General features: G+C 40.9%; 1 protein-coding gene across 18 annotated transcripts in view; it reads left to right on the top strand.

The window, feature by feature from the left end:
* The window catches only part of PAK3 (p21 (RAC1) activated kinase 3), a 278,987-nt gene that overhangs the window by 160,134 nt on the left and 91,922 nt on the right, over window positions 1–26,931 (top strand). For 8 of the 18 annotated variants that reach the window (XM_070067235.1, XM_051827243.2, XM_051827248.2 and 5 more), the window contains one exon: window positions 25,417–25,618. In XM_070067235.1, coding sequence (XP_069923336.1) covers window positions 25,444–25,618 — 175 coding nt within the window. In that variant the 5' untranslated portion in view covers window positions 25,417–25,443. Of the gene's footprint in view, window positions 1–3,706; window positions 3,855–17,956; window positions 18,108–18,235; window positions 18,760–25,416; window positions 25,619–26,931 lie in introns of those variants that run through there. The other 10 variants (XM_051827257.2, XM_017349809.3, XM_017349812.3 and 7 more) reach the window with 4 other exon arrangements.

Here is a 26,931-nt window from a genome sequence, read left to right as displayed (position 1 = left end):
GCCCCTCCTGAAAAAAAAAAAAATCAAAATAGCCGTCCTCGGGGGCCAGCGGGACCCTGTGTACGGGAGGTGGCAGAAAACCCCTACCCTGGAAGGTAAGTGCAGTTCTCTGTCTGGGCATCTAGGGAGCAGTTTAAGTCTCAGCTGTACTGCTGGCTTGCTGACCTCCCACCCCCACCTGCTTGGGACTAGGCGGTTCCCTCTGCAGGACCTAGGTGGACTCTCCTGCCAACTCGGCACTACACAGCTTTTCCAGTAGGGGGCAGGAATGAACTTGACGAGGGACGCGAGTCCTCCATTTCAGGTGTGATGCCCAAGCCTCAGACCAATTAACAGCCATACATTTAAACTCTGATTTCGGGGTACTGGAGAACCAGATGAACCTCCGGGTTTAGCAGTCTGTTCAGTCTGTTTCTTTTCCTCCCAGAAATGCGTCGCTTCCTACCCTACTCTGCAGCTATGGAAGGAATTTGCATTTACATAGGCGATGATTACTTGAGTCACTAATATACACAGCCTAACTGGAGTTTAATTGGAAATGTTAATCAATGCAATAGATCCGTGACTGATTTGCACATTCGGTCAATTATCTGCAAGTTGGGGTAATCCACACTGCACTCAGGGGATGCAATGAGGGGCAAAATGGTGCTCTTGCAGCTGAGTCTAGGGGTTGAGAAGCAAAATGGGGGGGATAGATCATGAAGACTGGAAAAGAAATGAACAATTTAGAGAGAGGAAATCATTACAGAGGTGTAGTTGCAGAGAGGCTTACTTGCTGAGATGGAATGGAACAGTCTTAGAACCCATTCAGTACAGGGGGATGCTGGGGTTTTTCTGTGTAATGGAAAGGGGCTGGATTTGTAGAAACGAATTTTTAGGGGGCTAGAGGACTGGGAACTAGGGTAGAACAATCCCTGAGAAGTCAGAAGTCAGGCATTTTGATTTGCGTGCGTCGGTCCCTCTCTGGCCTTGATTTTCTTGGTTTTCAAAGGATGGACTAGGAACAGATGGCCTCTAAGATGGTAGTGACCTTTTAGGAAGTTGATCCATTTATTCTTGGTAGTGAAAATAGGTCCACCAAAGTACAACCTTCTCCCCTCCAACAAATCTTCCTTTATTTTATATTCCCTTTTGTATGCCCACTAATTTGGAGATGTGGTGGTGGTGGAGGGGGAGAGGAAGGAGAACAATATAAAACTATCTACCCCAGAGCCATTACACACATGTCATCCCTTTCAGCACTGTGGCTTTTATTTCATGTAATGGGAACTGGGGTAAAAAGAGAAGTCCAAGTTGACAGTCTTCTAAGGACCCAAGGGATAACCAAGTCCCTGAAAAGATCTCTCTGTGTGTGTATGTATGTGTGTGCATGCATGCATGCATATCTTGTACATTCCGAGGGAATGAGGTGGTGGTAGATATTCACCAGCAGCCCTTACTCCCTAATTCAGTCTCAAAAGTGGAAGGACATGGGGTGAAGGTGAAGGGAAAGCCTGGCTTTGGATATATTTTCCTTTGAGTCTTTCTACCCCATCTGCCCCTGAGCCCAGTAGACTCTGAAATTCTGCACCCTAAGGAGGCACTAGGCCAAACCGTCATCACAATAGTGCCCTCTAGCGACCACAATAGGGATACCTTTGACAGAGCCATTTGCGTATCCCATGGCCCAGCCTGAGTGCCATGCCCTTGTACAGCTGATTCTCCCTGTGGAGAAGCGCTCCAGTCCTTCCATCCAGATTGAAGGAAAAATTCACACAACTTCTGCTTCCTTCAAGTCCTTATCACATAAGGGCAGGTTCAGAGAGGAAGCCATCCCTTCACCCTAGGATCATTTTCTCCTTTGGATCTGAAAAAGATTCTTCAACTCCTTTTCCAGACATCTTTAGTGCTGGGCAAGGCACTTGCCATGAGAAGGCTCTGTGGTAGGGAGAATAGTTGTCCACAGCTTCCCTATACCTCCACCCCAAGAGGCCAGCCCTAGTCCCCAGACAGTGATTATGAGAGAAAGCTGGGGTGCAAAAAGGTGACAGGTGGCAGGGAGTGGGATTGGGTGTGTACAAGATGTCTACACTGATCGTTGTCCCAATCTGCATTAAGAGGCTGAGGGGCAGGTGCGCAACATGGCAGTATAGACGCACAACGTGATACAGGCACATAATGCAGCATTGTTTCCCACCCTTATGGGTGGATACTGCCTCCCCAGCCAGCCTTCAGCCTCAGGGATAGGCAGGGGACTTCTTGAGCTTATTCTTCTTCTGGTGTCCTCTAAAAGCTCCACCCCTCTCTGGGGCTTTGGCAGCCCTTGCTCCTCTCCTCCCCACCACCCTCTGGAAGGGTGAGCTCATGCAGTGAGGGATGGGGGTGGGTACACCACTCAGTGGCGCAGTGGGTGGGATCTGGAAAGGCTGCTTCAAGTGTGCGTGTGGGAAGCACATAGGGAATGCCAGGGACACTGGGGGACAGACGTGTCTTGGAATCTTGCCCAAGAGCAAGAGGCACACCCAGGGTATGGCTTAGTGTTTTATTCAAGAAGGGGGAATTGGAGACCACACAGCTATTCTTGGCTCCCTAAGGTTTCAATTTTGTTATCTGCACCTTTTTAATATCTATCCATCCCTCTTTTTGGATGAGGACCCTGTGCATTCTGGCATGCATGCGAGCTAGTGAAACAGGTCCACCTGGATACTGCCATATTGGGAATTACTGCTTTTCTTTGAGGATAAACACCATGGAAAGAGGAGGAGGGCAGCCAAGTAGGAAGGATTACAGATTTTGGGGTCCCACAAAGGGAGGCTCAGCCTCCGCCCTTGTGAGCCTCAAGTGATTGTGGGAAAAGGTAGCAAATGGAGGGTTTAAAGAGACTCTGTGTCCTTCCTAGTTAGCCAAGGAAAACTCCATAGGGAGCGTAGGGTTACTAATCACCAAACTACCACCAACAAACTGTATATTCAGCCTAAGAAGTCTGGGGAAGACTGTGGAAGACATCCCTGTGGTAAGGATAGGAGGAAGGTAGAGGTAGAGTCCAATTATGACTAGAGGTGGAAACCCTCAGCAGCTGTGAGACGACAGCAAAATAGGGGACCTCAGGAGTGCTATTGCTTGGGAGGCAGACATGTGTCCCTCCTTCTTGGTGCAAGGGGTTGGTGGGAGGGGGCATGCAAATGGAGGTGGAGACTTCGACTTGAGGGATAAAAGGAACTGAATTGCAGTGCCAGGTCATCAGGAAGCTCCCATAATCTCAGTCCACCTACATTGCCACCCACCGCTGTTTCCTCTTATACTGGACCCTGCTGCCTCCTGTAATTATGTAAAATTCTCCCAGATTAGGTGGGTCCTGCAAATATTTCCCATCTTCTTTGATTTTGTCCTCCCCATACATGTCCAAAACAACTAGGGTAGGTCTTTTTCACCCCACAGCCAGCAGGCTAACAGTGGGAGAAATGGCGAAGAGCAGTTCTCAGCTTGAAATTCCTGTCTCTCAATTCCAACTTTAGTGCCCTTTCTGGAATCCTGCTCATCATTGTTTTTTTTTTTTTTTCTATCCTTCTCTGGCCTCCTTCAGGGGTTTTCTGAAACTCACTATAGTGTGTGTGTGTGTGTGTGTGTGTGTATATGTGTGTATGTGATGTTGGGCAGGGGGTTGGATGAGGGAGTAGTAGCAGGTGAGGAAAGAGGTTTCCTCTCCCCACGATGCTTCTCTTGGCAGGTTTCCCCCAAGAAAGAGCAGCTGAGTCCTTGCATCTTGTGGCAGCTGGTGTGCCCAGCACAGAGTCCATCAGAGCTGAAGCCAGCCCGGCCCTTGCTCATGGCCAACACCCACCTGTGCTGAGGTCCTGCAGCTGTGGCGGTGTGAGGTGAGTAATGAATGCCAGGGCAGGGAGTTAGGAATCGCTAACTTCAGGTAAATGCTGCCTTTCCACCAGAGTTCTTGACATCAAAACTCTGCTTAGGCCTCACCAGCAAGGCCCCAAGGCATAGCCCCTTCATTCTAGTGCATTTTGCTCAGTAAAGATGCCCTTGGTCTCTTGATTCCCCATCTCTAATTATGGGAATAACAGCCTTGACCTACATCTTGGGGTGAGGAGGAAAAACAACGTAACAATCATTGCCAAGTCCTTTGCAAATGTCAAGCACCATCTAAGAGCTTCAGTGTAACACAGACATGCTTCCCATCAAGCTGTCATTTCCTTTTCTCCTCCTTTCCTGATGTCTAAGTGGCATTTCAACCACATGCCACAAATTCACCAATCAGTTCCTGTGATTTCTACTGCCCTATAAAATTTTCCTCCCTATTCAAAGTGTACTCGTACCCCACCCATCTCTGCCTCTGGGCCTAGCAGGCTTAGTTTTAGCCCTCTGGAACCTTCCTTCTACTAGCTTTCCAATAGCGCTTCCTCTACCAGCTCCCTGATAGCACTTGGGTCTTTAGTATGGCAGCACTTGGTTCTCTACTGACTTCAATAAGTCTCACAAAGTTTCTGGATTATTCATCTGGGCAGATAAACTAGACTGTAAGCACTTCATGGGCAAGGACTAGAACTGACAAGTCTCTAGTCTCCAGTCTCCTTTATACATGCCTGACAGTTTACTGGCAGCTTTGCACGTTTGGCCTTTCCCTCTTCCTCTGCACTTCTCTCAGTTTTCTCAAAGTCTGTCTCTCGAATTGTCTACAGGTCTCTTTGTCTGCCTCCAAGGCAGTCATTATAACTTCTTTGGTCGGCTTCTCTTTCTGGCCTTCTGTTGCTATACTCTGTACTTCAGCTACCTGTATGTAGCTTGCTATCTCCCTGTTCCCCTGTCTCTTTGTAAGCTATTTGGACATCTCTCCTGCTGCTCAAGTTAAAAAAAAAAAAAGAACAATCAAAATAAAAAAAAAAACTACCAAGAAAAACCAACTAAACAAAAGCAAACAAGGAATATGCGATGCAGTTCCTTCTCATACTGAGTGGGCATTGGGCCTATAGTACAAGGTAAAACTGCAGCTCAGCAGCAGGTGCTTCTGTTATGCCTTCTCATGAAAGGGAAGCTCCAGAGTTTTGGCCATGGAATTGAAGGTATGAAATTACAACCTTACTGATACTGACGCATCCAACTTTCTAGAGGTGTTCTGGTAGGAGATCTTCTATAGACCTTGACCGACAGAAGGTAACTAGAACTGACTAAAATAAGAAGTGAGCCACTGGCTAGCTCTCGGGTGTTCTGTGACAGCTGTAGTAATAGCTATAATTTGTAGAGTATCTTCTGTTGCCACTCCTATGCTAGGCACTAAACTTGCAGGATACCGTTTGCTACTACAGTAACCTTGCAAGGGAGGTATTTTTTTTTACTAATAGTTATTTTTTTAAAGATTTATTTATTTATTTGAAGCTCAGAGTTACAGAGAGAGAGGGGAAGAGAGACAGAGAGAGGTCTTCATCTACTAATTTACTCAACAACTGGTTACAATGACCAGGGCTGGGCCACCCCAAAGCCCAGAGCCAGGAGCTTCTGTTGGTTCTCCCACATGGGTGGCAGGGGCCCAAGCACTTGGGCCATCTTTTCTGCTTTCCACAGAACATTAGCAGGAAGCTGGATCAGAAGTGGAGCAGCTGGGTCTGGAACTGCGCCCATATGGGATGCTGGCATTGCAAGCAGTAGCTTAATCTACTGCACCACAATGCCAGCCTCTAGTTATTGGTTTTGTTTGTTACTATATGAGTACTACTAACTCAAGTTCAGTATGATTATCACTGTTTTACCAACTGGGAGGTAGCGGTTGAGAGGAGCTAAGCAACTTGCCTGTAACTGGAGACATGTTGCAGCTTTGGGAAGAAAGACATATATTGGAGTTTTTAGGATCTCACCTTATTGTGGTACACTTTTCATGCTGACACACATACACACAGTCTCATAAGCATACTCGTGTACTCTGATACATTCACTCAGTCACATCCATTCTTCCCACCAGATGTTCACATTTACTTTTCACACTGGGCAACTTCATAGTGATGATCACTGTTACCCCCTCACCAGCTCCCACAATCACATTTACAGATGTACTACATATAGGCACTTTCACACTGCCACACAGTACCATTCATATATTTGCCTTTACCAACTGACACACACTCACCCTGCCAAACACCCCTCCCTTTCTCACCCACTCACACCTCATGATACTCTATAATGTTGTTCCACACTGATAGTCCCATGCTTTCACATTCAAATGATATAATTTCCTTTACCCACTAAAATTCTATACAATTACACACACGCACACACACAAAACGCACAGACATGCATTGATTTACCACAATGCCTATACTCAAACTGTTTTTCATGCTCATAGCTATATACACAGTCAATTTGATCTGCTCCAATGTGCTTACACTGATATCATCACTATTTCCTGCCTCACATTCACAGTTCATCACACAGAGACACACATGTACATATATGCTTATATGTTCATGTTTATGTGTGTTTGTGCTATAAATGCCATCTTACCCACTTGCCCTCATATTCTCAATATCATGCTCTTGTACTCATGTGCAGCACTGAATCCATGTCTTGCCCTGTCATATTCACAGATAATCACACTTATACGCATACTTTTTGACACATGTTCACAGTCTTGCACACACCTCCTTTACACTGAAACATCTTGTACTCTACAATAAATTCACAGGCACATACTCCATAATACAATCAGGCACACATGTTTCATAAACTCAGCCATTGCCACTGAAAACTATCACTCTACCCTTTCATAGCCATAGACAATAACTTAAACACAGGTATATTCACATTGATACACACTGATACATACATATGCTCATCACATTCAATGCTCATACAAAATCGCATTAGCACGGAGTCACATTGCACATCCATGCTCACATACTGACACTCTTACATCTTCATATACTCACTCTCATATTCATAACCACACACTCAAAATTGCATACTCCCACTTTTTCCCACAGACACACAATCACACTCCCTCACATTCATGTATATTCAGTGTCTCACACACAGATTCCTACACATGTATCACAGATTTTCACAAGGGCATAATCACATTTAGCATCCACTCATATTTTCATACTCTCCTACTCTCATGCTGACATAATGTCACTCCCACTGCTTCAACCAGTGCACATGTTGTGACCTGCACACTTACCTGTGTTTACTGTAGTACACCACACTGACACACACACTGTTCACATTGCAACAGTCAACTCACATAGATACACACATGTACTTACAGGCTACAGAGACTCACATTTACTTACAGTCATATTCATTCTGCCACATCTTCACTTATGTTGATAAATTTACTCATACTTGACCCATATGCTCATGCAGTCACACACTATTCCATAGAGTACTATGTATACTTTGCTAGACTCTCACATGGACATTCATAGTAACACATGTTCACATTGACACTGGCCTATGCCCCTCACATTGATCCACATTGACTCACATTGATTTACTAGTGTGACCCTCAGTCTCATGCACACACTCGCATCTACATTTCAAAGCTCTTACACGTGCTCCTTATACTCACATTTGCCACATTCATGTTATTTTTCACTGACAACGCACACTGTGGTACACCCAATTGTAGGCAATAGCTCATAATCAAAATTGTAGTCTTTTCTCGCTGTTTGCTACTAGTGCTGTCCTTACCCCTGCCGAAAGGTGTTCTAACATGCAGTGGCTGAAGGAAGAGTATTGGTCTCATCTGGGGTGGCAATGGGAATTAGAGCTGAAGGGAGAATTTATGTGCAGGATTAAAGCAACAGAGCTCAAACCTACAGATCAAGTTTTCTATCCTTTCCACATAGTTTCCTTTCACAGAGATCATCTCTAATAGAGATTTGGCCAATCCTGTCCAACAGAAGTTGAGGTTTAGTTCATGTGTTTATTTTTTGGAATGCTTATGGCTTAACTTATCCCATGTCTTTCCCAAGGGGAAGGAAAGGTGAAGAAAATGTTCTTTTATGCATTCTGAATGATTTCATATGCAAAATTGCTTATCTTTGGTTTTATGCTTATGATATAGAATTTGCTACTGATTACACCCATGAAAAGGGCAAGGCTACTTCCATCAGACACCTCGAAACTAGCCAGATCTTCTTAATACTCCATTGTCCCTGGAACGTGATGTTCAAGAAAAGGTTAATGATCTAGCTGAATGATAAAATAAATTTCTACTGTGAATGTACATGTGCATATGTAGACTTCACTGAAATTTCAGCAGCTGTGACTCACACGTTACTGGAGGAGATTTCTCAGTAGGCGTGGGTAAAGATAAGCTGAAGGAAGTTATTTGCACCCTAGACAGATTGAACATTTCCCTGCAAGAGAATACAATGCACAAACCTGGGAGTGAACCCATAGATGAAGGGCCTGGGGCTACAGGTGTGCACCACCAGAGATTTAGAAGCCTTAGAGCACCTTGCAGGAGCCTGTCTCTAGTTCATGGTTTTTTCTTCTGGAGTCTTCCTAGAGGAAAAATGAGTGCAAAAATGTGTCCAGGCTGCCATTTGGTAAGGGGTCTGGCATGCCATGGCAAGTGCTTGTACTCTGGACCATCACCCAACCTCTGTCTCCACTTCTACCACTCCTCTGCCATTAGATGGAGAACTTCTTTGATAGCAGGACCCACATCATCATACTCAAGTTGAATTCCTGCGTAGCTCAATGCTAGGCTCAAAGCAGCTACTTGTGAAGCACAATTAAGAAATCAAAAAGAAAGTGGGAGGCAATATGTTGTCAGTACAGATCCAGTGTCTCTCCTGCTGTCTTCTTCAATCCCAGAACTCCAGTGGCACCACCAGCTCAGAGTGTGGATCTTGTATGGGACCTGCAGAAGTGCTTAGCCCAGGGGGATATTCAAACTGGTGAAAGACACTTTGCTCCTGAGGTATTTCCTTTGTCTGAGAAAGATACAGTCACCATGGAAGAGTAGCACAAGGAAATAGCCTTGGAGTTGGAATTGGACGGATCTTTTCCAGTGGACTTTAATCAGTGGTCTTCGAACTCCAATGGCTTGAAGACCCTCAGGTGGTTGTGGACAGCACTTAGGGGTTAGTGAAGCCACTTCCCAAAGTAAACTTCCTCATAGGCCTCTTGCTTAGCCACAGTGCTGTGGCATCTTTCCAGAAGATCACAGAGCAGAGCTTTGTTGTCATTGAGTCTGAGGTAGAGGAAGAAAAGTGAGCTACAGGCCCTAGCTTTAGCCACCTCCTCCTCCAGAAGATGGCTTTAGAGAAACCACCAGGCAATTTTGCATTTGATGGTTTCTTGCTAATACCCTAAGACTCTCCAAAGCAGTTTATACAATGTACAAGACTAGCTAAATTTTAGGAAGGGGAATATGCACTTGCCTGAATTCACTTGAATTCAGTAAAAAGCACTAAGTGAGAAGACCCACTGCATTGCATTTATATGATATTTTGTACTTTTCAAACTGCTTAATAACCCCTTCTTCCATGATGATAGAAGTGATGGGAGAACCAGTTCTGGAGTCACGCAGACCAGTATTTGAATCCCACTTTGGCCACTTTCTGGTTGTGTAACCTTGAGGAATTCTTTATCCCCCTTAAGCCTCAGTGTCCTCATCTGTAAAATGGGAGTGACACTAATGTCACCTTCCTCATGGAATTGTTGAGTATGAAATGAGGTAACATATGAAAGAGTTTAGTACAATATCTGTTCTATAGTAAATGTTTAATAATTGATCTCATTATCATTACCACAACCCTTTGAAATGGGCACCTTCAAAGGGGCAGCACTATGAGATAACAGAGAGACAGTCTGCTTCATAACAGGCAGAAAGGCCTGATTTTTACAGGACTTGGTGCCTGTCTTATTTTAAGTCTTTGTTTCTGCCACAAGCTAGGTATCAGTGCTTGTTTTAATTCATAAAGATTAGTGAAAAATAAGATTAACCCATGGAGAATTTCCAAGTCACATTAGGGCATATCTATCTTCCTATTGCAGTGATGTTTCTTTTTTTAAAAATTTTATTTGTAAGACAGAATTACAGAAAGAGAGAGGAAGGGAGAGAGAGAGAGAGAGAGAGAGAGAAAATGTTCCATCTGCTGGTTCACTCCCCAAATGGATACAATAGCCAGGGCTGGACCAGGCCAAAACCAGGAGCCAGGAACTCTATCTGGGTCTCCCACATGAGTGGCAGGGGCCCAAGCACTTGAGCCATCCTCCGCTGCTTTCCCAGGCACGTTAGCAGAGAGCTGGATCAGAAGTGGAGCACCAGGACTCTAACTGGTGCGCATATGAGATGCCAGTGTTGAAGGTGGCAGGCCCTGTAGTGATATTTCATGATAATTTAGGTGTTACAGACCCTTGAGAGGAGTGGGAGTACAAGAGAATCCTGATGCTGGTAGAACTGGTGGGCCAGCTCTCTAGCCACAGACACTCAGTTGTCCCTGACTCTAATATTGAATACCTGTTTTTAGGGAGAGGGTTGGCTAATTTCTAGGCTTTCATCCCAAACATGACTGTGGATGTGCCATTCACTTGCCCATAGTTTTAGGTACAGTCATGTCCTTGCAAAAGCTGTGAGTAACTGAGAATGTGTCATATCATATGACACATTTTGTGACTGAGGAAGCATAAAGAAGAGCGTGGGCTTTGGAGTCACACAGACATAGGATTGTATAATCACAGTCTTTCACTTACTAGCTCGATGACCTTGGGCAAATGACTGTCTCTGAACAACAGCCCCTTCATCTGTAGAATGGAAGTAGTAATAATACTTCATGTAGTTATGCAGGATATATGAACTTGTATATTAGTAACTTTTAGCAGATGCCTAGAACATGATAAGATCTCAGTGGATGATGGTGATTTTGGTTTTGGCTTGTGAAATCTGTGGGAGTATTCATAAAATGTATTGGTAGAATGTCATAAATTACTTCCACACATTTCACACATGTGGATTGTTTGATCCTTACCACCTTCTTGTCAAGAGGTCACCTTTTCCAAATGAAAAATAGGTTCAGAGAGGCCAAGTAATGTAGCCAGGGTCATGCAGCTTATTAGCTAGGCTAAGGTACTAATCCAGAGTGAATATTTGCATTTTGTTGGCAGAGACTTTTGAGGTTACACTGGGCAAATAAGAACTATTTCAATTAAGCATACTCCTTGTAAAAAATCTAAATGCTTTCTAAAGTTTATCTACTAGTTGAACTGTATTTTCTGTATCATATGCAATGCCTAGTACATCACAAGAATGCAACACATGTGATATCATAAGAGTACCCTTGAGAATAGGTTTGAGTGATATATAGCCACAGTGCTGCCATTCACCACCAAGAGGAAAATCTTTCTTAAGGTATATTGAGGGTACTTCAAAACATTCATCGGGCAATGAAATAAGTTTCTTTTAGTGCAAAAAGTTTTTTGAGATCCAGGCATAATTTTTGCATAATGCACATTTTCCATGAATTTTTTGAACTTTGTGGTTCTCTTCATGCTGCTTCAGTGGCACTAAATGACTAGAATCTGGAAATTCTTAAAACCTGATGAAGCATATCAACAGACTTCTAGTACCACTTGGCCATTTCTCTTCCATTATGAAAATTCCAAGACATCAAGTTTAGTCAACTTTAAGGAAACAATGGGAGGACAAGAAGAGAGGAGCACTTTTGACCTCTGGAACATAAAGCACTCTTCTCTCAGTTTGCATGACATCATAGTCATTTGGTCCACCTCTTCGAACACCTTTCTCAGAAAGCACTGGTTCTTCTTCCTCTTCCAGCCCCTAGATGTTGATGTTTCCTACAGGTTTTTTCTTCTCCCTTATTGTATAGTCTTCCTGGACAATTGCATATCTTCCCATATGGATGGCCTCCAAATTAAAATCTGCAACCCACATGGCCAACTCTCTTCTGAAAAACTTCATAATGCTAAATGAATGTTAGAGTGGCTGCTGCAATTATATTGTCTAATTTTGCCTTATGTATTAAGAGGAATGGATTCAGCTAGAGAGGTTCTTTTCATCACACATGAATTGAAGTTTCCTTCAACTTTTCATTAATTACATGCTGCATGGTTGATACCACTCAAATACAGAATGCTTAGATGTTTATTTGGCTTCCCACTAGACATTACTAATTTAAGTTTTACTGAGATTTCCAATGTGTCATTGTTTCTATCCTCGCGTCTTTGTATATTGATTTATATAAAATAATATATTTGAGCCTCACGTGGTTCAGTGGTTAAGCCACCACTTATGATGCGGGTATTCCATATCAGAGCAATGGTCTAAGTCCCAGCTGCTTTGCTTCCAATCCAGATCCCTGCTAATGTGCTTGGGAAAGCAGTGGAAGATGGCCCAAGTCCTTTGGCACCTTCTACCCATGTGGGAAACCTGGATGGAGTTCCAGGCCCCTATCTTAGGCCTTGCCAATGCCCTGCCATTGCAACCATAGTGAACCAGCAGCTCTCTCTCTGTGTATGTATGTCTGTAACTCTGCCTTTCAAATAAATAAAATAAATCTTAAAGAAAAAGAAATATGAGGGTATCTCAAAAAGTTCATGGAAAGTCAAAGGTCATCAAAAGGCAAGTTTATTATGAAAAGTAGTATATTGGAGGTGAATTTGCAGGTATTTTATTGTATTTGTTGGTATAGTCTGTACAAAAATGTAGATGAATTTGTTATTAAAAAAAGGCCAAAACATTAAAATAAGTTATTCTTACTCTTTTGAGAATATGATTATTATTGATTGTCCAATGATTGCTCATACAAGAAGATGCCAACATACTCATGTTTGTTATCAGCACACCAATTTCATCAGTTTTTTTCGTCACCTTTGTGAGCTAATTGGTTAGTCAAATTTCACAATAATGGAAACTGAGGCATGCCAAATACAAAGGAAAGTGTATACAAACCATTTCTCCTACTACTCCCCTGAACCTCTTGTAATAGAAAGCTATTTTTACCTAGATTCCATTAGGGGTCCTGAGACCAGTTACTCCAATCAAACCTAGCATCCCTGCTATCTTTGGCAAATATTCAAAATAGAGGCCCCTCTTGGATAGTCTTTCTATTCCCATATTTCATGTGCTTTTCCTTCCCTGGCTCATTGTCTTAGTGCTGTCACTTTTCAAAATTATTTTTATGTTGCTACCTGGAACATCTCATTTCATGGGAAAAAGGTTCCCTATCTCAACCTTAGACATCTACTACATTGTTACTCAGATAATAGTTCTTAAATTCACAGCCTTTCTATGCTGTCTCATTCCCTGAAGCCCCTTTACATAGACAGGAGGAAACCCAATACTGTGGAAAGACACAGAAGACTTTTAAAAAAAAAAAAAAAAAGATTTATTTATGTATTTGAAGGGCAGAGTGACAGAGAGGGAGAGACAGAGGAAATAGATCTTCCAAAGGTGATTCACTCCCCAACTAGCTGAAATGGCTGGGGCTGGCCAGGCCGAAGCCAGGAGCCTAGAACTCCATCTGGGTCTCCCACATAAGTGGCAGAGGCCCAAGTACTTTGGGCTGTCATATGCTACCTTCCCGGACACATTAGCAAGAGCAGCTGGGACTAGAACCTGTACTCTGGTGCGGGATACAGGTGTCGCTGTGCCACAATGCCAGTCCCAACCTAGAAGACTTCTTGATTTTTCTCTACTGATCTCATTTTTTCTATCATTCTTCTTTGTCTGGAGCTTAATATACATCATTCCTTGTGCTTGTAACATAGCCTCGCCATGATTTTTTGACTTGTTCTTCCTAATTCAATTCAAATATACTACCCTATGTAGCAGCTTCCTTCAGGCTATTGGGGGTCCCTCTCTCTTGTCTTTGTATGGCAATTTGTTCTTATCTTTGCACATGCTGTCATGCTGACACCTATTATTTTTTGAAGCCTCTTCAAGGGCAGGGACTCTGTTTATCTCTCACCCTAGAATCTGGCATACTCCTATTTATCCTTCAATACCCTGCTCAAGTGCCATATTCTCTGACCCTCCTGAGTAGCATTAGCTTACCCCTTTCCCCCTGTTCTTCCAAAACATCTGCCTGTCTGTCACATAATAGACATGGCATAAATGTTGAGTAAATGAATTTATCAAAGAGTAATGGTTTCCTCAAGATCCCCAAAAATCCAGAAGTGGAGCTGAAATTAGATATTCTTCATTTGTTAGAGGCATTCTTTACTGTTTACAAAAGACTTACTAATGAAAATTCAACCCACGAATTCAAGACCACATAACCAGTCTTAAGAAGAGAATTTCTTTTTCCAAATATTATGTTTCCAATACATTTCCCTCAAAGACATCAGTTATACTCATCTGTGGCTACAGTTTTAGCAAATACTTCGTGTCAGGCCATACAGATCCTTTTTTCTGTAGCTCACCAGGAGCCAGTGTTCTAGCTCTTTCAAGTCTTGCACTGGTGACCTTCATCCAGAAGTTTGAGATACCTTCTCATCTTTATACAGCATCAACTTCACTTGGCACAGTAGAAACAGGGGCCCAAAAGTAATGTAGCATGCCTGGAGTATTCCTGGGTCAGATATACTGTTGAATAGTATCTTACACCAATCTGCTGCATCCTGACTTAAATCCTGGGGAATTCCCACTTATCCTTCATGCCCTGCTCATGTATTATATCCTCAAATTCCTATGGTAACTTCACTTAACCTCTCTGCTCTGACCCTTCAAAGCATTTTATGCTTACCTCTGTTGTATCTTGTTGCCTTTTTATTATACATCTGCATGTCTGCTTTCCTCACTAGACTCTGAGCTCTTTGAAGACAGGGGTCTTCTGGTCTTTATTTGTTGCTCTTTTTATGCACCTGTACTGGATACAATACCTGGTGACTATGAATGTTTTTGAGAATTATTATGAATGAGGGTATGAGGTCAGGTAGTGGTGTTTTCTCAAACACTATCCAGCACATTCTTATGATTATTGGCACCAATTTTTCATATAATAGATAGCAGTCACTCAAAGAGAATCTCACTCTCCTCTGAGGTACTATAATTGCTTTCTTTCTAGTACTCTTCATTTTGCAATTCACATACCTTTACTTGATTGGTAGTTCTATTTTTGTCTATATATGTGATATATATTTTATGTATAATGTTCAGCCAAAGATGAATGCGACTGCTCAAACCTGTTACCTTACTTAGGGCTTGGCACTTATTCATCTCTTTACACCCATCAGCATGGTGGCTGGCACAAAGACACCAGCAAGTATATGTTGTTTGAGTAAATGAAAGCATGCACGTATAGGTTATTTAAGGAGACTTAATAAATAATCGCATTCTTGGAGTTACTATCTTAAACCTCAAAGGGTCACTGTTTTAGTCTTAGGATACTTTGAAATGAAAGTCAACCAGAAATCAACAAGATAAAGGATGAATTGACATTTTGCTGGAGGAACTATGATGGATTGACATAAGATATTTTTCTGTTACCTTCCTGATAACAGTTGTTTAGCCTATAATACGCTCATTATTAAGAGAAGAGGGAATGTCCAGACGATCTGCTAATGTACATAAAAGTAGCTGTTGGTTGCCTGGAATGATTGAGAGTGCTATGACATAAAGAACTTTGGCTCAATCTTAAAGGAGAAATAATTTTCTGCACAAACATTTCTCTCTCTCTCTCTCTCTCTATATATATATATATATATAATATATATATATTACACACACATATGATGATGATGATGATGGTGATGACAATGATACAGTTTCTCTCCTCTCTATATCCCCAATATTCTAAGTCCAGGCTCCACAGAACTAATTTGGGAAGTACTGTCTGATTCACCCTCAGGCCTGCTGACTCCAGCTTCTTGCTCCAAATATTGCTTCTGCATTTTCTGCAGCTTACCACTCAGAGTGTCATCTCTTCAGAGGTCTGGGATAGGCTCTATTATCTAAGCTTTGGGGCTTCCTATGGCCATGGCAGCATTTAAGCACATAGCAGTCTTCACCTTGTATGTAGAGTGAGCACTGGAGAAGGAATGCTGATCATGAGCTGGTATATGAATCTGTTCTAGCATGAACCAATGAAGAATCATCTCTTCTTCAAGAAGACTGTGGCTGCTGTACCAAGCAAAGTAATAGGCAGCAAGGGGACCAAACTACTTGGTGCATCCATCAGACTGCAAATGAAGAGCTTGTGTAAGCTTGAACCAAGAAAGCCATGGGGGAAGTCAGCATACTCAACTGTGAGGCCATCTTTTGATAAGGCTCTTGGTTTCTAGAGGAATTGCTTTGGGTTTATATGTTTTTCTATCCACAGGAAGTTTTCTTCAAGGCAAAACAGTTGTTTTGGGTGGGGAATCAGAGATGGGGAATTTTTTTTTAACTTTTATTTAATGAATATAAATTTCCAAATTACAGAATATGGATTACAATGGCTTCCCCCCCATAACGTCCCTCCCACCTGCAACCCTCCCCTTATCCACTCCCTCTCCCCTTCCATTCACATCAAGATTCATTTTCAATTCTCTTTATATACAGAAGATCAGTTTAGCATACATTAAGTAAAGATTTCAACAGTTTGCTCCCACACAGAAACATAAAGTGAAAAATACTGTTTGAGTACTAGTTAAAGCATTCAATCTCAATGTACAGCACACTAAGGACAAAGATCCTACATGAGGAGTAAGTGCACAGTGACTCCTGTTGTTGACTTAACAAATTGACACTCTTGTTTATGGCATCAGTAATCACCCTAGGCTCTTGTCATGAGCTGCCAAGGCTATGGAAGCCCCCTGAGTTCACTGACTCTGATCATATTTAGACAAGGCCATGGTCAAAGTGGAAGTTCTCTCCTCCCTTCAGAGAAAGGTACCTCCTTCTTTGATGACCCATTCTTTCCACTGGAATCTCACTCGTGGAGATCTTTCATTTAGGTTTTATTTTTTTTTCCCCAGAGTGTCTTGGCTTTCCATGCCTGAAATACTCTCATGGGCCTTTCAGCCGGATCCGCATGCCTTAAGGGCTGATTCTGAGGCCAGAGTGCTGTTTAGGACATTTGCCATTCTATGGGTCTGCTGTGTATCTCACTTCCCATGTTGGATCATTCTCTCCCTTTTTGATTCTATCAGCTAGCATGAGCAGCTTAATATGTTATTCCTCTTAGTATTTTTTTGTTTGTTCTACTTAATACTTTTGGTTGAATACTGTAATCAATACACAATTCTTCTTAAGTGCTGAAACTTAACTGAAAAGTGATCGCTGTTAAATATAAGAGTGGGAATAAGAGAGGGAAGAGATGTGCAATTCGGGACATGCTCAAGCTGACTTACCTCAAACGGTAGAGTTAGAAACATACCAGGGGATTCCAATTCAATCCCATCGAGGTGGCATGTACCAATGCCATCTCACTAGTCCCAGTGATCAATTTCTGTTCACAATTGATCGTAATGATAGAACTAAGAACCAAAGAGATCACACAAACAAGAGCTGGGGAATTTTTACAACTAAGGCTGTAACCAACTGTATTTTTATCTGCAACCATTTGTGAAGTAGACTAGATGAAAAGTGTGTTGTATGACATCTCTATTCTTCCTTCACTACTTGAGGGAAGCCTGCTTTTATAGATATTTCCCTTTCCTTAACCATAGCTCCCAAATAATATTTGTGCATCTTTCACTGAGCTGGATCAGGGAAGTGTATAATTATCATCCATGCGTAGTAAAAGAAACTGGAACTCCAGAGACTAAAGACATTGGTTTACGATATCTTGCTCACTTGGGCAGTTAGTCTACATCAAATTTGTTCAATTTGAATGTTCCCAAGGATGTTGCAGTCAGTGTTTGAGAACTAGGGTATATTTTATTACTAGGTCCTGTTTCTCTTTTCTTTTTCTCACTCATTTCTTTGAGGCATCTTCTTTTAAGGTAATTACTTCTATGTTTTATGCTTAAAATATTTCTACCTTTGTTCTTTATGCATCCTATTTTCTCTTTGTAGAATCATCCATAATGTAAATGGAAAGCTGAAACCTGTAATAGTGCATCAGTCTGTAAATACACATCAAGATAGTGATTAGCATTTTCTTGGCCTTGACTCATGCAACATACACAATGAAGAATGAAGTATGGTACTGCATACATTTAGAAATGTAAGTCATTTGAAAATGGACTATTTGTCCCTTGTAACATATGCAGTATATGAGGTCTGGATGCTGGGATACACCTATCAATTTGCATATTTGCAGCCTGACATTAAAATTTGCAGATATAATATACTGGATTGTTAGACTCAATTAATGTTTAGTTCCTGCTGAAAACAGTAGCAGTTACTCATAAAAATGTTAGCAGAGAACAAGAGTACAGCAGGATCAATTTCATTTTCTTGTATGTATGAGAGAGAACATGAATGTATTCTGTGTATGCGTGCTTGTATATATGTCAGCAGTCAGCTATCTCTTGCATGATCTAAGATTGAAACTGGGTGGCTGTAAAAAGAGCTAGTGCCTCCCTTGCTTGTCCAGCTGCTTTTGCAAATCTGCCTAACAAGTAGCTCAGCTCCTCCTGATCAAATGATCTTAGAAATGGCTTCCCTCCATTACACATTGTAATGGTATCTCCCTGGCAAGGCTCTCTGAAACAGCACACCCCTGTCTCTGATAGCAGAGTTCCCTTGGTGAGTGCCCCAGAAGAGGCAAGCTCCAAAACAAGGCCGTCTAAGAATTGGTACAACAAAACCTGATGGAGTTTTGTCAGTAAATCTCGTAACATTGGGTCTCTGGACTGGAAAAGCAATTGAAATCAGTAAGTCCTGTTATATGAATATTTTGGGAGAATATGAATATATATGAAGAGTGTATGTGAGTTTATAGGTTTACTTGAATACACCTTGTATTGATGTAATGTGTCATGAAAAGGAAATTGTCAAGAGTTTAAGAGGTTCTAGTCCTGGTTATTATACTTGTTCTGTGACCCTGGGCAAGTGACTCAACTTCTATGATCTGTGTATTCCTCATGTGAGAAATGTGGGTGATACTACTTTCTTTGCAATATTTATGTCAGGCTCAAATAGGAGCATAACATGGCAGCTCTTTATATATTTATTACAAAGTTGTGTGTTTAAAAATGAGGTGTTTGTAATCAGTTGTTAGCTGGTTTCTAAACGATGCCCATTTGCTTGGCAGTTAGGCTAGTGCCACTATTTCCAAACATACTTTCTTGACTCAGGTCTGCTACAAATAGACCTATAGGCTTATTCAACATTATGATGAACCTACTTGTAGCTGCAATGAATGTGTAGAATGCCTAGGGTTCCATTTTATTACCTCATAAGTGTTTGTAATGTCCTTTGGGAACAAGACCCTGTTCTAGATAATGTGAAGGAACACAGTTTTAACTAAGGGGAACTCATCCTCAAGAAGTTTGTGATCTGGTGAGAGGAATAGTATGCATAATGACTGTGTATAACTTGAGGCAAGGTGATGAAAATGCCAAGTAGGGCTCATCTAGCTGGATATTGTTGTGGTTAGACTTTCCTGTGTCTACCTAGTCTCGGAATGGCAGTGAAGGATCATAGGTGCAGGGAGACCCAAACTTGTCTCATTCTCCTGCCTCTTTGGCATCTTAGCATATTATGGGAATTAATGTCTGAAAATTAACTAGAAATCTTCAGATGTAAGTTTTGTGAAACAAGTAATTGGTTTAAAATCATAGGACATTGTCCCCTTTATGGAAAGCTAGATGCTCTCTCGCTCTCTCTTGCTCTCTCTCTCTCGGCAATTAAGGAAAAGTCTACTACACATTCTTGCATTTTTGGTTATAAGTGAGCTGTTTTGTTCATTTACTAATAAGTGCATCCAAGATAAAGCTGGTTTAGTGTGAGCATAGGCTAGTCAGCTAGCAATCGTTACAAGGGAGCCTAGGAAAAAGCCAGCAGATGTAACACCAGGATCTTTTTTCTCTGCACTAAAGGATAATTCAGTGTTCATTTCACTCTGATAGTAAAAGGCGCAACTTCATCCTCATAGACAAAGTAAAGTTCTGTTGGACAGCATTTCCAAGGAAACATCCTTTAAGTCTATGTTAATTGAATACTGACTATCATTAAAAGTTCTATTCTTCTTTATCTATAAAGCTAATTGGCATTATAAAGGATTTCTTTATTTTAAAAATTGAAAGTACTGTCATGTTTTAACATAGTGAGAGTTCTTTTACCAGTTTACTATGCTTTTGAGGTCCTAAAGTATGTCTTCTTTCATATGTACTTGGATAAGTTTATTTCTGTGAGGCTGTCATCCCATAAGCTCAAGCTTTCTCCATGTTTGTATATCAGAAACCTTAGGAAGTTCAACCTAGAGGTTTCTCTTAGGGTTGTTCTTAATCCTTTGTTAGATCCTCTAGTTTGATATGAAAAGGATATTAAACAATATTGCCACACTCACTAGTTTCTGTTGATGGCCTTGTATGGCTGGTGATTTCATTGTGTCTCTGGGTTCATTAGATCATGGCTCTGAATCTGCTGGTTTGGGCTTTTGTTTCTGAAATGAGGGCAATATTTGTTTTTCATTGGAAGAAATATGCAAATAAATAGCTATTTAGATTTTGAAGGCAAACAGAATAACACAGACATGGTCATTTCTGTATGTGTCTCTGGTGGTACTGGATCTGATGAAAATGTTTATTTCAATTGCCATGGCTTAATAGATAGCCTTGCAAGTTGTAGGACCAGTATTTCTGGATTGTTGCCCTTCACATACCTGGTTAGAGTGCCCATGGCAAATGGGCACAATTGGCATTTTTTGGTTGCATCCAATTCAATACATATGCCATAGTATGGATTTTGGTCACATTAGCTACAGTATGTTGATTACCCATCTTTCCCCTTCATTCTGGATCCATGCAATTTGGTGGCTTAAAAAAAAAAAAAAAAACCTAGTGAGCATTCCCTGATTTTGACACTGAAATAATTAAAAGAATGTATTTCTAGAGAAATGAGGGAATGGTAATAGTTGTATATAATTCCTAATCATTTAATCTACAATTGCCATGCATCTTTATAATGCTGTTCTTCTAAAACACTTTGCAGTAAAGCGATGAGTCAAAAAGCAAGTGAACAAAGGGCTGTGTGTGTATGTTGTTGTATCCTCCTGTGTGGATGTGCCCTAACTCTTGGCACTGCAAGGGAAGAGGGGGAGAAAAGGAGATAGAAAAAGAGAAAAGAACGAGAAGGTGGATAATACTTGGAGATGTGGGGGAGTGGTTCTGACTCAGTGACCATGAAACAAGGCTCATTTCTCTAATTTCTTTATTTATTTTTAATTTATTTTTAACAGATTCAACATAGTTCATAGACACAACTCTAAGAATATAATGTATTCCATCTTCCGTCCCTTCCTTTCTCTCTCTCTTCTTTTCCCTTCTCTCTTTCTTTCTGTCTCTTTCTTTATTACTGATGAATTTCAACTGTAACTACAGAACATTGGTAAGCCACAGTAAGTCTCAAGAACTTAATCTAAAACATACACCTTCCACAGAAGCCATTTGAATTATCTCTGAAAAAAATAGTAGCTAAGTGTGAAATCAACCTGTGAACAGATATAAACTATTGCTGGATATCCATTATAGTTAACTGTTTCTCTGTGATGCTAAGGCCCAGGTTCACAATGAGAAACAATTGGCCTGTGACTAAATCCAATGTGCAACTCACTTGTAAATTTCCTTTCTGTTGAAAAAGTGAATGACAACAGTTAAACTTTGAAGATAAACAGGGTTTTTGTTGTTGTTGTGTTCCTAGCAAATAATGGTGTTTTTGTACAATTCTTGAAATAGAGCCTACAATCACCCCAAATCTCTGTCAAGATCTTGGAAATAATGACATCATAGGCAGATTGAACCAGCAATCCATTAATAGTATCCTTGGTAGAAAACTCTCAGGGGAGGATCTGGCTTGGTAAATTGGCATTGTTTACAAATATAACATAACAGAATACCATTTTGTTCTACATTTGTGGAATAGTAGGAGATATTGTCTGCTTGGGAAGCAAATATTATCAGCAAGCCTTCCTTGTAGATCACTAACTTTTCTCCACTGATTTAAAAGTGTGCTTTGGAGGTGGGTTAAGATAACAAAAACTCCCTGCAAATTCTTCTTTTGTCACCAAATCGTAATTACAAGATGATTATTGATTAGGCCTTCTAAAGGATAGTGCAAAACTAAAGTAATATCAGGATAATTCAAACAAAACAAAAATTGAAATGTCTAGGTAAAGAGAGAGATTATTTCTCTGTATGGAACTGGAAATAGGTTCTTCTATTTCATTTCTATATTATAAAAGGTTTATTACAACTCTTTTTATGATCAGCTGATGAGTTGAACGGAGTTAAAATAATTCCAGTTTGGGGAGCAGTGGAAAGGTATGCCATATTAACTAGGTCCTTTGCAGAATGCTGTGATGCTGACTGCAGTGAGTATGTGTTGTTGAAACTGTGGTCAGGGATGTCTAGTGCAATATGGAATAGTGTGGAACTTGTACCCTAAGAGGCCCTTTCTTTTCAGTTTAATATATACGTGGTCAAACAGGGTCAGCATGATCAGGCAGCCTGAAAAGAAGCAAGACATTTACTTACTTCCCTGATCAGTGAGAGTAATTAGAAACAAAAAGGCCACTCTGTGTTAGCCACACCTGTTTATCAAGAACAAAGGAGCACAGACTTTTATATTATATAGTTGCACTAGAACCCTGTCTGTCCCAGACTTCTGCCTTATTATTCAAGGTCAGCTTTGATTTAAGGAGGTCATGCATGTTTCTCTGACTTCTGTCATCTCAAGGTAAGTAATATGTCATCATGAAATACATATCATCTAGAAAATGGTGACTCTTTCTCCCTGTGAGACATCCTTAAGAAATTTGTTTTCTAGGTATATCTATTGGAATATTCAGTTCCTTTGCAATAACTTCCAAATTTTATTTTTCCCAAACTAAATTTTGCATATCTGAAATTAATGTAATAATTACCTCATATTGGGGCATTATTTTTGAACCAAGGACAGTCAAATAAACTATTGCCTTATTTTTGGTGGTAAATTATTCTCAGTGACTAAGTTGAAACCATGAACCTGTCCAATGCAGAGTAATACCATTGGTGATGTCAGTTTTATTTTTTATTTTCATCTACTTGAAAGGATTGCAATACATTGTATTGGAAATAGAGGAGCAGGGACTCCAGCTGGCACTCTGATATGGGATGCAGATGTCCCAAATGGCAGGTTAACCCCACTGTGCCTTAATATCCACCTTCTGAAGTCAGTTTTAAACTCACTTTTCTTTTAGAGAACCAATGAATTTAAAAGGACCAAAAATCAAAATGCAAAAAATAATTGATATTCTAGCTAAAATATTTACTGATACAAGTAGTATCCTTGACATTCCAGTTGTTTTTTTCTTTGTATCTCATGCTGTAGTTTCATCTATATAGGGAAATATGAGGCATATCAAATTGTTGGGGGTGGCGACAACAAAACATATATTACTGAGTATTTTCACTATCATAATTACTGAATAAATATAGAATGGGTCCTACCTCATTTAAGATAATGCAAACCATAAGACTTAGGCAAAAAAAAATGGATCTCATGCACAAATCAACATCAAGTGAGTCATTGTTGGTCGACAATCAGCTGTACCTGTGGAGAAGATATTAATACTATCTTATTCTTGAATAATTATAGACTGTATTTGAGAGAATTTAGAACATAGCAATATTTAAAAATTCTCCACATAATATGATGTAACAGCATTTATTACTGAAAATAATAAGTATGTTGTAACTACTAAAGGGACAAATATCAATCTACATGCTTTCTCATTACAAGCATTAATAAGGAGACTCCTGATTTTGTTATTGTTATTGGACTTACCTTTGTTTATACTGAATGTTTTTGGAATAAAACTATATGCTATCATTTTCAGAGAGTTATTATACCCGTAAATTAGTGTCAGGTAATACTTGATAAATTTACAGAGATTTTGTTAAAATGGGTTTGATTTTCCACATATTTAAATTGGAGGTTCACTTGGAAGTGTTCTTAACCCCTGACTTGTGCTGTCAAGTGTCAGGTCCTAATGGAAGGACTTGGAATAGAGTAGGGAAATACCTGGAGACAGATGCATTTCTTTGGGGTGGACATGTTTTCCCAGTTCACTTTATACTCCCAGTGTAATGAGACCTGAATGCATTCAGACCTGGACACAGGAATAATGGAGTTGAGAGCAAGTAAGTTTCTAAAACCCTGACTGAATCTTGCAACCTGGTTGATTACCTTTGTTAACTCCCTTGTTGTTTGCTCTTGCAGGGCATAAAATATGACAGGGAGTAAATTTATGTTATATCTGTTCAGACGCAGGGTTCTCTTCTGAGCTCTCTTTGCTCATGGTAGAATTTGGCCCACATTTGTTGTCTACTTGCTTGGGAGACAGTGAGGAGCATTGTTTGCCCTAACAGTACACTCCAACTCTGCTGAAACTGCCAGAGCTACGGTATGGTTTCTAAGTGTATTCGCATAGAAACCATGGAATGAGTTCATTGTGTGAATCAGGTGCACACACAGAAGAAATAGATGCCAAGGACATCCCGATGTTAAAGTGGCTAAAAAGTCATTGTTGTGGGCCATCAAAAATCTATGGCCATACATATGTCAGTTCCAGACTTTGAGGAGTTTATGCCACCTGAGCATTATGATCAGCAGGATGGAATTTTTTTTTTTGACAGGCAGAGTGGACAGTGAGAGAGAGAGAGAGACAGAGAGAAAGGTCTTCCTTTGCCGTTGGTTCACTCTCCAATGGCCGCCGCGGCCGGCGCGCTGCGGCCGGCGCACCGCGCTGATCCGATGGCAGGAGCCAGGAGCCAGGTGCTTTTCCTGGTCTCCCATGGGGTTCAGGGCCCAAGCACCTGGGCCATCCTCCACTGCACTCCCGGGCCACAGCAGAGAGCTGGCCTGGAAGAGGGGCAACCGGGACAGAATCCAGTCCCCTGACCGGGACTAGAACCCGGTGTGCCGGCGCCGCTAGGCGGAGGATTAGCCTAGTGAGCCGCGGCGCCGGCCAGGATGGAATTTTTAAAGAAGAAAGATTGCAAATAATTTGTTAAAGGCCTGCTGAGCTAAAGGACAGCAAAAAATAGAGTTTCGTTGTGGGAAAACCAAAGGCCTTTGTGAATCTGTGTGTATATATGCAGCAGCCATAAATTATTGCCTTCATTTTCCTCTTTTGGAAATTGCATTGTTGGTCTTTGTGGAAGCCACTTTTTTGGTCTCCAGAAGAGAAAGTCCCAGAATGATCCACACAAAACCTGAGCAATCTTGAGGCCAATGCTTTTGTTATGAATATGTTGAAAGCCTTATATTTACTGGAATGTTTTATGCCTCTCAGTCCTTAACTCTTGTGTTCTCCTCCTCTGCTTTAGGAGCTGTGAAATCGGTTGTAACAGAAAATGTCTGACGGTTTGGATAATGAAGAGAAACCCCCAGCTCCCCCACTGAGGATGAATAGCAACAACCGGGATTCTTCAGCACTCAACCACAGCTCCAAGCCGCTTCCCATGGCCCCTGAAGAGAAGAATAAGAAAGCCAGGCTTCGCTCTATCTTCCCAGGAGGAGGGGATAAAAGTAAAGTATCAGTGGCCGGGCATTGCAAAGGGGCTAATTTATTCTTTCATTGTCACTTTCTTTCTTGAGTAATCATTTCTTGAACATTGGCTGTTTGGGGCCTGCCTGACCTTTACACCTGCATTATCAGAGGTTGCATTTTGTCAGACACTGATGTCTGATTAATACACTTCTGCTGTGTTTGTGTTTCACATAAAATTGAATCCATATTTTTAATCCAAGGGAGGTCATAGCACCAATAATGTCTGGAATATATACACAGTGTCTTTCTTTCTGCTACATTAGGGTAGAGTCTGCAGTAATCCCTTCTTAATTGTAAGTTATTGTTTCTGGAAATTTGAGAATAGGTGGGTTTACTTATGTATACTTTTCGGGTAACTAAAGACTTTGAATTGAGTGTATGGGAGTCAGTCCAAGTTGCCACAATATTGTCTCAAACTATATAACAAAGTGGGATAAAACATCTGAGTCATTTGTTTCCCTCTCTGATTCGTCTATCATTTGTCCCCTATACAATCAGCTCCATGTGCACCGAGTATCACAGCAACATATTATCATTTATCCTTGAATGATCACATTTGTTGCTTAGATATCAATCATACTCACACTCTGATTACTTAGGGATATGAAATTTCTAGTAAGTAATTGTCAAGTTGCATTATTAACATGAAACTAAAAATAATTTCTGTAGTTGTGGCTTTTGAGAGGAAGGAAATAAAAGGACACAGGCATCACAAAAAGTTGCCAAAGGGGAAGAAGTTTGATGTCTCTAGAAGACAAAAAGGACATTGTCCATCAGCTTCTTCAAGGGAAAACCAGTAGGCTTGTAAGTCACTTACATGGTGTTTGTGGACACACAATTTGTACCATAATGAAAGCAGAAACTCTTCTCAGAGCTAGTATTGCCTCTTGTACATTGATGTCACTTAAAATATTCTTTGTCTGTCTTGACACAAGAATAGAAAAGATGGAAATAATGTTAAACCTCTGGATTGAAGACAGAAGAATAGTGAAGCAGCTGTGACTGTGCAAAATGAACTTTAAGACTTGTTGGCAGATATGGAAGGGGATATAGAAAAATAATTGCTGCATATAATGGTGAAGTTGAGAATATGTGGTGTGCCATGACCTGGAGATCAAGTCTTATGTGATAGTGATGCCAAAGAAACGACTACTCCTTCAGCTCCTGTGTTGTATCCATTACAGCTGTAGAAAGGGATTGAAGATGAAGATTATGTTCCTGCATAAATCTTTGTTGCTATTGAGGCCACCATGCTTTGAAAGCCCATAAATAACCCTACTTGTCCTTTTGA

The sequence above is a fragment of the Oryctolagus cuniculus genome, chromosome X (assembly GCF_964237555.1).
Source record: "Oryctolagus cuniculus chromosome X, mOryCun1.1, whole genome shotgun sequence".
Lineage (NCBI taxonomy): Eukaryota > Metazoa > Chordata > Mammalia > Lagomorpha > Leporidae > Oryctolagus > Oryctolagus cuniculus.
Note: the sequence above shows the minus strand (reverse complement) of the source record. Positions and strands in the feature narration are given on the sequence as shown.